The sequence below is a fragment of the Drosophila hydei genome, unplaced genomic scaffold (genome assembly GCF_003285905.1).
Source record: "Drosophila hydei strain 15085-1641.00,03,60 unplaced genomic scaffold, DhydRS2 tig00000001-arrow-pilon, whole genome shotgun sequence".
Taxonomy (NCBI): Eukaryota; Metazoa; Arthropoda; class Insecta; order Diptera; family Drosophilidae; genus Drosophila; species Drosophila hydei.
The window spans coordinates 2493450-2508397 of NW_022045643.1; the positions used below are offsets into that span (position 1 = coordinate 2493450).

Consider the following 14948-nt stretch of genomic DNA (forward strand, 5'->3'; position numbering starts at 1 on the left):
GTGATAATTTTTGTAGTCTTTGCATTCGGCTTTATTTATCATCATGTTTTTCCACCGCTTCCTATTAACAAAGTCTTTGTATATCATGTGAAGCGCTAGAAATTCACCTTTTGTTCGCTGGACCAATTTTGTTTCCTGCTAGTTATTTTTGAAATTTACTATTTTCTATTTTGTGGTCTTTACGTTTCTGAATCCTCCGTTGTCTCATGTGCCTAGTTGAACTATAGAACAACTCTTGACAAACCCAAGCCGGGATTGTTAATCTACTGGCCCTTTGATCTCCTCGAATTACTTATGCTCATTTGAACATGAACATTTCACGCTAGATTAATAATGTTCCCCCAGTTCATTATGCTCGTATCTTAAATCAAGAAAATCTCGCCAAAATAGTTCCACAAAACGAATGTGAAAGCCGTGATGTCCACTTGAAGCATGTAAATGCAATGCAATAAGAGTTGGCAGCGCTACAGAATGTAACAATTCATGTGCAATGAAAATGTGGCCATGTTATGACAACGACAGCCGCTACAACAACAACAACCAGCAGAAATTGCGTAGTGGTCATAAAATAGCAACATCAATGCAACGCGTTCATTTGTATACACAGCACTGGTCCGGAATACAGCGCTATTAATAATAAATGTTGCATTGGTAACATACGCACACACACATACAAATACATTTACGTACATAGAGTCAGTGACATACAGAAGCAGTCAAATGAACTTTGCAAACCGAAAATGCCAACAATAGCAGCAACAACAAGCAACGAGCGAGTCATAACCCATAAAACGCAAGAGCTACAGTGCGTGTGAGTGTGCTTGTTGTGCTAGCAGTCAGCGAGGCACACAAACACACACACTCCCACGCACAACAACAGTGGAGCAAGCGAGTGCCATAATAATAATAAATGCTATAATCCCTGAAATCGGTTGCGCCTCTGTGCATATCTCCTGCCACCCCCAAATCCGCTCAGCAATGCATTTTTTATTTTCAATTTTCATTGTTTCGTCTGCAGCAGCAACAGCAACAATAACAACAATAACAACAATAACAACGTTAACAACAATGCGAATCGACGCGTCAAGTGAATTAAGCGATTTTTAAAGCTTTTCGCTAAATGAAATTTGAATTGGCATCGCCCGAATATACGAAATATGCGCGAGTGCTCACTTGTGTGTGCAAATTAAATTACGCAAATCAAATAAATGTAAAACACAAAAAAATACGAAACACAGCAACCGCAAAACAAATGTATAAAATGTACGAAAAAATGGAAATCGCCGTGAAAAACTAAAGCCAAACACAAAAACCCCAGAAGAGAGAAGGCGCGTAATTAAACCAATCTACATATATATATACGCAGTGTGTGCGTGTGTATTTAACTAATTCTAATTAAGCGCACAAATTGCACTGAACAAAATGTTTATAATTACGGTAATTAAACTTTTGCTAATTGCGCTCAACATATTTCCAAGCCGTTTCACAAATCGGCGGATTATGTTCCTCATTTACATGACGAACCTGGTGACCCACGGTGAGTGACTGAATATTCTATGATTGATATCAATTAAGTTATGAGAGAGAAGGAAACAAGGCATTTAGTTAACTTGACTTATTTAATATTAAATCTTTAATTCCAAATTATCTTTTTATAGAAGTTATATATTACAGTAGATCAATTAGACAGCTTCAGATAGTTTTAGAAACAAGAGCAACGTCACGTTCGGTTTTAGACAGCTAGCTGCATTCATGGCACAGCTAAATTCAGTCCAGTAAATTTAGACCTGCCTATTTGGCCAACTGTCTGAAATTATATACTTTTCTGAACTAGAATGCTTATATAATTTATAGAGTCGATGCCGTGCCTCTCACTGACAGTTGCATACATTTTAACAAAACTTTTATGCCTCGAAATTCCATTTTGCAAAAATGTGACAGCTGAAAAAAAAGCAATTTTATCATTTCAACTGAAAATCTGAAGCAAATTCCTATTAAATTGTAAATAATTTGTATCCTGTAAAGCATTTGCTGATACTATATTTACACTGGACTATATTTACTGGAGCTAAAGGAAAAACTATAAAATTAGTTTAAGTAAAATTAAAAATAAAAAAATTTCTTTTTTAGTTTGGAGTAAAAGAGGTGCCTAGAATGAACCTGAACAGCGGCAAAAATGTCTGCCTAAATGAAATTGCACAGAATATAAAATTAAGGAAACATTTTATTGAATCAGGCCACAGTCAACCAATAAAGTATGTGCTCATTTTAGCAAACAATTTCGAATTGTAACAGCATTCGTATGGCCTATAGTAAAATATCAAAGCATACTTTTTGGGGCAAATTTAAACAACCTTTTTCGAAACTTCTCTATACGCGATATTTGTGTCAAATTAAATACATTAATTATGAGTGCCAAAAAATAAACTTATGCAATGCAAATAAAAAAAAAATTATATGTAGCTGAGGCTAGTTGTTTAAACTGCAATTGCAATTGCAACTGGAAGTGCAACTGCCGTTGCAGCTGCTGCTGCTGCCGGAAGTCCATGACCCGCAGGCCAAATATAATCAACGGCTGCGTTAGTGTCATTATGAAATAATTTAACAAAGCAGCTCATTTTTTGCGCCGTTCTTTTTTATCTGGCCGGGAGCCGGAGCTGCTGTCGGCACGTAGTCGGTAGTCCGTGGCGGTTACCGCTGCCTGTTGAGGCATTGCGGACGTCCTTGGTTGTTGTTGCTGTTGCAATTCACTTTTGTTTTTCTATGCATTCATTACGTGTGCTGTGTGGCTGTGTATGTGTGTACGTATTTTGCTTTTTTCTTTAGCAGCGGAAATGGCATACAAAAGCAAAACATCAGCCAGGCTGTTAAGCACGGCAAGTGGATGCCCGCGTTCATCCATTGCCACAGCAATGCAGCAGGTGTAGGGTATGCAGGGTATGCAGCCGGAGCGGTTCTGGCTATCTTCAACGCACAGTTGGCGGCCCGCATGCCAACAGCACTGCACCTGGCCCCATGAACTGAGCTGCGAGCAGCAACAGCAATAGCAACACAAACCCCGACACGGACCCGGACCCGGACACGGAGCTGGCATTGAAATTGAATGCAATCTAGCTGGTTGATGCCAGCCTCGTCGTCTCGGGCAATTTGAGGTCTCATTTTACTAATTAAATTATGACTCAACTCGACAGTTTCGACACCCAACACCTCGTTCTATCTGAAAAGCTTTGTTCGAATCACTGCAACCCCAGGCTAAAATGCTAGAATATTTCAGGCTTAGCAAATAATTGGACTATTGGAGAATATTTTTAGAATGTGGCTTTAAAATGTAAGTTTCCACAATATTAATAAAAATTAATAAAAAGATATAAATATTATTTTAAGAATATAGATGAGAAATAAGGAGCCAGACTAGGCTGCGTCACAGATCTTCATTAATTACGATAAATATAAATAAACCTCAATGTGTTTCATCTATAAAGTCTACACTTTCCATGTCGTACATGCTAGAAGCGCGCGCTCTCAAATTTGTTTTTAGTTAACTCTGTCTCTCTCTGATTATGTTCACCCACACTCATTAGCATATTTGAATTCTCATTTAGCTGCAGATGCTGCTCATTAACTAACCGAGTTGTCTATTTTGCTCTTCATTCGCAGTTATGATGGATGAGCCACGCTTCGCACAGCCCATACCAAATGTCACCGTTGCCGTTGGCCGTGATGCCAATCTGCCCTGTGTGGTCGAGCACTTGGGCGGCTACAAGGTGAGTGGGGGGCAGGAGGAGGAGCGTGTCATAAATCGTGCGTATGCCATGAAGCAGTTCGCAACGGGGCGCCTCGGGCTGGCAAAACTGTCTGAAATCAATTTTGTGAATTGCTCGCAACACTCACTCACTCTCAGGCAGACTCTAATGCTGAATTGACAGCTAGAAATGGAGCCAGATGCTGTGTCTATGACAAGCTGTGGCCTAGTGGACTCTGTTGAGTAACTGTTCTAGATTCGAGAAAGAAAAACTAATAATGAAGAAGTCGCCACATTAGAGTACAAAGGCAACTAAATCAACAGTTTGATAACTACGGGCAGAAAAACTAATACGTTGAAAGCCTGCTTTGTGAACCCAACAGAATGGCTAGAAAATCACTTATCATTTATCTCAGTTGCCGGCACTGGCCGCGCCCTCATAACAAATCACAAATATTTACTCGCCATATCAACTTCATATAAAATGCTCGCCTGCTGCTCGTTTTCCTTGTTCTCGCCACTGGACATGCGAGTCCAACACTCCAGAGTCTCTGTCTCGGGCAGCTTCTTCTATCTGGTTCTTATTGGACTTTCATCAACATTGGTTGGCAACGAGCTGCCGCCGCTGCTGCTGCTGCTGCTGCTGCTGGTTATTGTCGAGCTGAAAACGAGAAACTCATTGCTGTCACTGGGCAGAAAGTAAATTTGAAAAGTTTGCAGCAAAAGGCAGCGGCGGCAGGACAAAATCCTTGCCAGGACAGCATGCCCTGTCCCTGTGTCACACGCACTGTAAGCAAACGAAGCCAAACTGATGCGGCTAGAAAAAGTGTATTAAAAAAGCGGAAACAGCTGTCAAGCTGGCTTTCTTTCATTTTTTAGCCACTTTCATGCGTCACAACAAGGCGTTCATTTATTATAGCTATTCTGTGTGTGCGTATCAGTGTGTGTGGCACAGTTGTATATCGATTGGTCCTTTGCAGGTTGCCTGGATACACATAGATCGCCAGATGATACTCACTATACATCGGCACGTCATCTCGCGCATACCACGCTATAGTATTACCTATGCCGACAACACCTGGCTGCTGCACGTGAACCAGGCGCACCAGGATGATCGCGGCTATTACATGTGCCAGGTCAACACCAATCCCATGATTAGCCAGGTTGGCTACCTGCAGGTGGTGGGTAAGTACCGGATACACACAGCTCCAAGCCTCAATCCCGGCTAATGCTCCACAATTGCTTTGCAGTGCCACCCAACATACTGGACATCGAGAGCACGCCATCTTCGGTGGCAGTGCGTGAAAACCAGAACATCAACATGACATGTCGCGCCGATGGGTTCCCAACGCCCAAAATCATTTGGCGTCGCGAGGATGGCGAGGAAATTGCTGTGGAGAAAAAGAAGAAAGGTATGGCTATGGATGGGATGTGAAATGCTCTAACGAGGGGTGCCTGGAAAGTTCTGAAGATGAAAATTGAAGTAGACTTTCTTAATGCAATTTTTACTAGTCTGTCATGAAATGGGCAAGCTCTGATGGGTTAGAAATTGCTAAGTCTAACGAGGGCCGCTTGAAGAGCAGACTTAGCTTTACTAATAATGAATCAAGCAATAATATACAAAAACTTACAATGCGAGATTCGCATTCGTGAGGAACTTTCAACCGAAATCTCTTGGAACTGCCTACGTATCTATGTACATATGTCATTTTGCTGCTGTCTCATTGAAAATTCTTCATGCTCTGCACGTTTATTTCCATGGTGCGGACGCTTCCTTCCGGCAAACATCAAAAACCAAAAAATAACATCAACAACAGTGCTGGTCTACGATGGGGATGTCCTGCCATTGACCAAAGTGAGCCGCAATGAAATGGGCGCCTATCTGTGCATAGCCACCAATGGAGTGCCGCCCTCTGTCTCGAAGCGCATTATATTGGATGTGGAGTGTAAGTACTATAGACAAACATATATATATATATATATATATATGTGATGTAGAAGCCGATTGACTTAAGCGAAATGAAAACTATATATAAGTATATATGTAAGAATACACACACACAAGAACGCACACATATAAACATTATATTGGCATGGCTGTAACACGCGCGCGCACTTAACGAGAACGATGACAACGACTCGCAGTCGCGATGGAGTATCTATGCGGCAATTCATCCATCCATCCAGGCAGCCGTTGAGGCAGCGGGAGTCGTGAGTCAGGAGTCTCTGTGCCGGCTGCTCATCAATTTAGCTGCTGCGCCCCGTGACAAGCGCAGTCTTGCTAATGCACCTGATATATGGAGTCGGGCGTTAAAGTTGTGCGGCTGTTGCACGCCGTGCGCCAAGTAAACGCTTGTTAATCCTAACGAGTTTCTGCCTGCCTTCCCACCTAGCTGCGCCATGCCTACACACTGACAATAATTCACGTCACGTACCTACAATAAAGTCACTTGCCGGCATTGCACGTATGACTTTGACGGCGTTTCCCATCTTTTTTTTCTTTTTTATTTTGCTCCTGCTCCTGCTCCTATTTTATTATGAACGGTTTTGTGCGTGGCGCAACGGTGCAGCGGAAGGGGGCGGTCTGGCTGGGGAATATTTCGAAATACAGGTAGGCATTGACAGTGTGCGTTTAAATTTCCAACAAGCCGTTCGGTGTTTCAATTTCGTGTTTGCATTGTGCGAAAACTGGGGCAAACTATGGAGCATGTGAGCAAAACTAAGCGGGGCATATTGGCAAGGCTTAATGGATATATATTGATGGGCAAATACAAGAGCAGCCCAAGCTTGATACAACATATAATGAAATTGGTTACAAGCGACTTGAAATAACTTATATTCATACGAGTAGAGCTTGTCAAAATTAATAAATAGCTCAAATAACTGGGAGCATAATGTGCAAATTTCACAAAACAAAAAGTATATTAGCTATTTAACAATATGCTCCAAACTGTAAGCAGCTCTTAGTTTTATTTTTTTTTGCAGGGAACCACATCACGTACTTCCTACTAAACTTTACTTCATTTTTCTTACTTTTTCGCTAGCGTCAGACAAGGCAGGCAGGCAGGCAGCGTATTGTCTCATTGCCATGCCTCGCATAAGTTTTCTCTTTTTTAGCTTTGTCATTGCACTTTCATTTTAAGCTTGGCAGACAGACGACATTACTCACACTCACGCACACACTCACACACACATATTGAACATACGTAAAGCTGCAGCTTATGCGTACTTTGGCCAAACGCTTAAAATGCAATGCCAACCAGTCTAACTCCATACACACACACCCATTCACCTACACATATATATAAATATATATATATTGATTCGTATTTCCCTTTGGTATCATTCACTTTATCAACATTTCTCTGCTTCTTCTCACTTACCTCTCTTGCAGTCTCGCCGATGATTTGGGTGCCGAATCAACTTGTTGGCGCGCCAGCTGGCACAGATGTAACCATCGATTGCCACACCGAGGCTCATCCCAAGTGAGTTCTTCTCCAACTTTTTTGTTTTTCTTTTTTTTCTATTAAATTTCCACGCAGCGTACATTTAAGCGTGTGTTATTTTCCGTTTTCCATTTCTATTGAACCTGCAGCAGTCGGCTGAAAGCTGCCTACGATTTAGCTATGCCCTTTGTTTTCGTATTCCATGCATATGCCCACAACTTTGTTCGATATATGATGAATAACTTGTTGTTGTTGTGCTTGTATTTTGCAGAGCCATCATCTATTGGGTGTACAATTCTGTAATGGTATTGCCGAGTAAGAAATACAAGACCGACTACACAGAGAACTCATATCGGTAAGTCAAATGCTTGAAACTTTAACCTCAACTTGAATGCCCAATTCAAAATAGTGTTGTTAAATATTTATTATGCATTTGCTCTTGACTACAACAGCCAGCTGCTGGCTGGGTCATGAGCATACTACATTTAAGTGTAAGTGTTCCCAAAAACGATTCCAGCTACAAAACGCCAATTTGAATATTTCGCTGAAAAACTTTAAGTTAAGACTTGCTTGAGCTGGTGGCTCTCGTTAGATTGATAGAGATGTTGTTTTTGGGAACGTCTTCCATTTGGTTCTTTCATTACTATATGCTGTCTCTCTCTATCTGCCTATTTGAAAAGCGCCCACATGAAGCTGACGATAAGAAACCTACAATATGGCGACTTTGGCAACTATCGATGCATCTCAAAGAATTCTCTTGGGGAAACGGAAGGCTCCATACGTGTTTATGGTAAGTGCATTTGTATTGGTAGCTTAAGTGCACTAGTTGCAGCAAAAACACACTCGCTCACACACACACACACACGCGCACACATGCACTCTTCGCCAATGCAATATCGAGCGCCCTTTGAGCCACAATTTTGCCAAAAGCTTTTACCTATGTGCCGCTTCGGCGCCCACAAGCAGGCCGAATCCAGCAGGAGTCGAACTGGGGCTCGTCTAGCTCTCCGATATATGCGCTGTGTTTTGGAGCGTAAAACTAAACGAGCGGCCACCAACGGAGCTGAACTGCGTCTGTTTGGGCTTTCGACTTTCGGCTTTACAGTTGGATCTGCCAAACCAGCGGCAACAGCAGCAACAGCAGCAGCAGGACACGTAGATACATTCACCATAAACGTAAACGTAAACGTAAACATAAAATAAAGGTGCATTCCAGAATTGTTGGACTTTGTATCGTGCACGCTGCAAAAAGCCTCGTCTGCCTATGCTGCCTCGCCTTGGTTGGCTAACACGTTCTCGTCTGTGTTTCCCTCATTTCTACTGTATTTCATTTATTTATTTATTTTTTATGCACTTCAACATTTGAGGACCACACAAAATGTATATGGAAAAATAAAAAAAATACGTTGATTGTATTCCGAGTAGATTTTGTTAGAAATGTTTTTGTGAGCCACCAAATTTGAGCCCTGACTAATATTTGAGTGCAGCAATGCTAATGCTCGTTTCACATAGACATGTATAAGAGGCTTTGCAGCCTCGACTTTACATATATGCCATATAGTTTGCTCTAAATTATGGCAAACGGCTTTAAGTTATATTGAAAGTTTCGAAGAAATTTTAGCTTCAATTAAATGATATATATATATACGTACGCCACAACATGTTGACCCAGATTTGGCAAATAATGTGGCTTATCGAGGTTCTATATATATGGCTTTTAATTTATGTTCCTTAAGGCGCTTGCAACTTGAGCATTCGAGTTCAAGTAGAAAATGCTGTGACCTTTCCGCCGGCACCACTTGACATACAAAACCGCAGCGCAGCTGGCACATGTATTACACATGCCAGTTTAAATATAGAGAATGTATAAAATACACTCACACAAACACATACACCCACTTGCATATAGAGTGTGCTTGAAATTAAAAACTCGTTTGCTTGATTTTATCATAATTAATTATGCGCTGCTATTCGATTCCGTTTTGTTTTACAGAAATACCTTTGCCATCAACACCATCCAAACAAGTAACACACACCACCGTGGAGTCCAGGGAGAGTAAGTATAGTATCAGACGAGCTGATGTTAACGATATGTGTGCGAATGGAGTGGGTGGTGCAAGGGCAAGGGAATGGCTCAATAGCTGGGTATAGCTGCTCGCTTTTGTGCTTAACACAGCCCGTAGAGCCTGGAGAGCGACGAGCGCTGCATAAACTGTGAAAGTCACACCGGCAAACCAACACTTACTCATACACATGCACATACACACACCGAAAAGGATACAGGATACGGCGAGCCACAAACAAAACTGCGAAAGTAGCATCTAAGCCAGACAGAGCCACAAATACCAACAGACACACACACACACACACATATATATATATATATATATATGTAGAGTGAAAAGTGTGGGATGTAGGGGGACAGCGACACGCCCACAGAAAGAGATAAAGTAAAGCAAAGCACTTTTGACTATTTCAACGTGGGGCTTTCGAAACTCAAGTCGAGCAGAAAAGTACACACACTTTCAAGTTCTCTGTGTGCCCGTCGGCTGCAAGTCCAGGGCAAAGCAATATGCTGCGGATTATGCTGTTGGGGATTTTCGGGGGCATTAGGTTGGAAACACATTTGAAACACTGCCGCGCAGCCAGCAACAACGGCAACTCCTGAGAAAGGACCAAACATATTTTATTTAAAGTGACTGGCGCGACGGCGACTGCCACTGCAACGGAACGTAATCCTTCCCAGGCAACAAAAGGATGTGTTATATCTATATATGCAGGAGTGTTTGTATGTGTATGTGCGCCTGTAGGTGTGCACATCGCTGGTGTTTGTGCGCGTCGTGAATTTTTGTATCGCAGCCAAGTGGCTGCCACAAGATTTCCACACAATTTAACTTGAAAACCATGTCAGCAAAGGTTAAGCAAACAGTGGGACGGGGAGCAAGGTTCTTCTTATTGAGTTATTAGCCATAGCAAAAAGCAGGCGAAGCATGCTAATTTTAGTTTTTGTTTCCACACTCGTTCCTCTAGGCAATATAATACCATCTTTACGCAACGATACAACAAAATCGCTGCAAACGGATCTTTATGCCATGAAAAACGATTTGTATGCTGGCAGTGGCTCATCATCGGCGGGTTCCAGCTCCTCGGCCGCCTCCTCCTCCTCGATGCAAACCTCCTTGCTGCCCGGTGGCGCCGCCGGCAATAGCCTCTCGGCATTGAGCGGAGCCGGCGGCAAGGGCTCCCTGGCGATAGGCAAAAGCATTTTCTTTACGGAACGTCCACCGAACGAGTACGCCAGCTCACTGGGTAAGTTGGCTCAACTGATCAATCTAACGAAATTCTTATACAAATATGTATATAAAAATCTATTTGTGCTGCATTCTGTTTGGCCACAGCTGGAGCTCTGGCTGAGCATAGGCTAAGCTGGCTGGGCGCAGGATTAGTTTTGCTGTTCGCTGCGCTCTGAAATCAATAATTTAGTTGCTCCAAAATAATAAAAGGCATTTGTAAAATGCAGCCAAAGGGGGTACAAGGGTTAGTAATTAGGGGTGTATTTATTTCGCAGCTGAAACAAACTGAAAACTGAAAAAAATTAATATATATATATATATAAAACACTAATAATGTTTATAGCTGTAATAATATGTGGAATAGCTCTCAAACGAACAAAATTTGTAAAATGAAAATTGAAACTGAAAACGCAAATAAATAAAGAAATATTTTCAATTTTTGCTAATGTGTGTAGCAACAATAATAAATGCTCATTCTATGTACAATATGAAAACTTACAAACATAAGATACACACGGACAGACAGAGGCAGATGCACTCAGACACACCTGCAGACTAGAAAAAGAAGCATAAAAAAATTGTATGAAATGCATATATATATTTATATATGTGTGTATTATATACATAATATATATATATGGTTTATATGTATATAAATGAAAATAAAATTGTTGAGCCTTTGTGTTATGTGTTTTTAGGATTTGATTTTCACTGAGCTAAAAGCTTTGCCATCGTGTATTATCCTAGACTTAAATAATATTTTTCCTTAGACAGCTGCTAAATGAATCTCGCATGGAAAGGAATATACGTGCAGTTTGCACACTTGCATTATAATTAATTTAAAAAAGAAAATAACAAAAAGAAAATGTCATATCTTAAAACAAACTGAATTTATCATATCTCCCTCTCGACGTGAACTTATGATGGAAATACATATGAAATTTCGTTACTAATATATTCTTGCTTTTTTTGACAGTTATAAATTATTTTATTTTATATTTTTGTTTTATTTTCTCTTTAGTTGCAAATATTGTCAGTCTATAAGGATTTGTCTTTGGGGCTTCGTCTTTGTCATCACGGAACACTCTGAATATGCATAAAATTGCAATTATTTGAAATAAAAAAGGAGAAAGGAAAATTGTGACCAAGCCATGGCCCAAAGCGAAACGCAGCGCCAGTTAGTTCGTCAAGGCTTTACACAGTTGCTGCCAGGTTTGGTCCAGGCATTAAAACGCCTTCAAAATGTGATTAATTTTTACATTAAGCTCACCTACCGACCTCGACTCGATCCAATCCCCTCGGCTTGCCCCCTTCCCTTCCCTTCCCGACGGCAACAAGAGAAAAGAAATTGCAATAATAATATTCCGGCAACGTTCACGTGTCTCGTATTGGCTTGATTTTTCGTAGACCGGCAAATTGCTGCTTTACTGGCTTCTGTGCATATCCTTGTCGTACGTCCATGCTGTGCTTTTGTGCGCTTTCATCATTTTTTAATAAATGCACATGCTAATTATATTATTACTCATACGACCCGTGGCACGACACGCTGAAACGTTGTCTGCGCGAAATACTTGCAATTAATTTCAGCATAAAATTGCGTGGCCTGCGGTCTCTCAACCTCACTCTCGCCCTCTCTCACTCACTCACTCACTCTCTCGCTCTCTCGTATCCCCGCGCTCAATGACACACAGTTAACATGTCCAATTTATTGGTCATAATTCATGCAGACCAATGACGCAGCCCCCAAAGGCGGCCCCAACGGCTGACTGCCCAGTCGAACCCCAGCGCTAGCGACAGCAAGAAAAATGGTATTAAGGCCAGAAGATATATAGCGCATTTGCATACACACATATATATATATATATACATATATAAAATGGGCCAAAGTCGTCCTGTGGGCAATTGGGAGGGGAAGGGTGAACGCAGCTGCCAATTTACTGTATTTATGTCATGTGTTGTTGCTGTTGTTGTTGCCATAACTGTATACGGTTTTAATAATTTAAGCCGTGTTGCATCAAAGCTGCCGCACGTGGCAAGATGCACAACTGTTAACCGCTGTTAACTGCAAAAGGACTCGCTGCGGCGCATAGATAAATGAGTGTATTCAAAGTGAAAATATGAATAGTCAACATTGTCGATGCCACACAATAAACGCTTTTTATTTATTTAATTTTATTTATTTTTGTGCTCTTCATATGATTGTTACTGTTGCTGTTGTTGTGGGACAAATAAGGACATGCGCATATTGACTTACATGCATTGTCGCTTCTGCCATTATCGCGAACAATGCAGCTAATTAAGTATTATAAATGCAAACCATAAGGCAGCAGCAGCAGCACGCCTTTCGCCCCAAGGACATGCGGGCCACAGGCCAAAATTGTCAACATGCGCATTAAATTTATTTTCTTGCACAAATACGCAATGTTATTTATTGCTGATTAATTAAAGTTCTTCGCTTTTCGTTTTTGATTAATTAAACGCTGTCAACTGTCGACTTCAATTGTTGCCCTTTTTGTTGTACAACTCGAACGAAATGTAAATACACGAATTAGTTTTACATATTTCTAGAAAAATATTTGCATATAATAAAAACGCTGTAAATTGAAATTGCCTTTTTATGTAAATAGCTAACAACAATTATAAATAATTATTGCCACAATAAAACTCAATAACACAGCGCAATATAATTAAAACAGTCTTGACAAAAAAACAACTACAACGTAAATAAATAAATAAATAAAAGTAGTATTCCATTTCAAAAGGCATAAATATTAACAAGTTCTGAAAACAAAAGCCGAAAATTAAATTGAAATCAAACAAAATGAAAGTAAAGTACATTAAAAGCGGGCGGTGCTCGTATTTACACCTATTTAACTATAAATAATTCATAGAGAAATTAAGTGAAAATGATTGTAATAAATTATAATATGCATAAACATACACACATATATATTATAAACTAATATATATATATATACATATAAATAATTATGTTGTTTGTTGCCTGTATTGAAAATTTACGACAAAATGTCAAATCAATAATAGTATTCTAAATGTCGCAAGCTTTTGCAAAACGGAACATTTTCCTAATTAATATTGAGAGCTGCAAAAAATGAGACAGAAATTAATAATAATAATAATTGTTTAAGCTAAGAATTCGAATTAGCGGAGCGGCAAAAGAAATTAATAAAAACTATGCCAAAAAAAGGTAATTGAAAAGAACAACTTTTACTGGTTTGAAATGTTTAACAACTAATTAATTAACTACTTAGTATTTATTTATAATTTAATCATTTTTTTGCTTTGTATCAGAAATATTTTAAGTTTGCATTTTATTGTTAAGCCTTAACTCAACTATGTTCAACAGCCGCTCGGCTAAACAGCTAAGCTATTGTAATATAAACAAACTAACTACATTGAAAATCATAAATAATAACAAAGCAAACAAAACGAACGCATAAAATCTGTATTTAAGATTGAGATTAATTGTAAGCAGTTATTATTACGCGCAAATAAGCATAATAAACGAAAAAACTTAGGTTGATTGATACCAAGCTGAGGGGAGAAACTGGACGGGCTCTAAGCCAAACAAAATGGCTAACAAAGTAACGAACATAAATAACTGTTGTTTTATTCAGCAATTTGCATCTAATTCAGCGCTCAATTACGGCAGCGCAGCCGACGTTGACGTCGACGTCGACGTCGACATCGGCGTCGGCGTCGCATTTATGCAAATGCCTTTTGGTCTCAGCGCTGGCATTTTGTGCGGCTTTACGGTGGGGTATTTTGACATTTGACTCTTTGCTGGCGTTTAGGCCCAAAAACGTTAATGAGCGCATTTATTTTACAACAATTGCAACAACCATGTGTGTGTGTATGTGGGCGGGTGTGTGTGTGTGTGTCTGAGGCTGCTAATTGTTTGAGACACGCAAACAAGTTTAACACAAAATATGCTAAACATTCGCAACGCAAAGAAAACTGTTTAATAATTTAATGTTATTTGCATAGATTTGAGCTGGCGCGTTGACGTTGCGCAATTAAGCTCGACACGCAGCACACTAAATCGCCAGCAAACCAACACGGCCAAAGAGCCACCGACAACGCACAGCGCACCACTTGAACAGCAAGCGCATAATTTGTTTGTTCTCATGATGGCCAGACGAAGTTTTTGGCGACAAAACGTTTCACTCGGCACGCACACGCTGCGTATACGCAACGTGCCACAACAACAACCAGCTTAAAGCCGTGCGCTTCAATTTGGTTAACAACTTTAGCCACAAGCATGTAAACCACTTGGGCACACTAACATTATCATAATTATAACATATATAGACAGACACAAACACAGACACAGACAGAGACAGAGGGACACCTTTCGGTTATCTGGTGGCTGGCGCTGGCGCCACTTGAGCAACTTTTCAAAAGTCATTTAAATTATGCGCACAAAAGCGCGAAAATTATGCCACA

At 40.3% G+C, this 14948-nt stretch overlaps 1 protein-coding gene across 1 annotated transcript; it reads left to right on the forward strand.

The window, feature by feature from the left end:
- The first annotated feature begins 1247 nt into the window (after positions 1 to 1247).
- On the forward strand, positions 1248 to 10734 carry LOC111598076 (lachesin). Its single transcript, XM_023313117.2, has 11 exons — positions 1248 to 1537; positions 3658 to 3764; positions 4723 to 4927; positions 4993 to 5154; positions 5560 to 5688; positions 7137 to 7227; positions 7460 to 7543; positions 7869 to 7978; positions 9182 to 9244; positions 10219 to 10497; positions 10587 to 10734. The coding sequence occupies exons 1-11, from the start codon at positions 1423 to 1425 to the stop codon at positions 10655 to 10657; spliced, it is 1416 nt and encodes a 471-aa protein (XP_023168885.1). The 5' UTR covers positions 1248 to 1422; the 3' UTR covers positions 10658 to 10734.
- The last annotated feature ends 4214 nt before the right edge of the window (positions 10735 to 14948 follow it).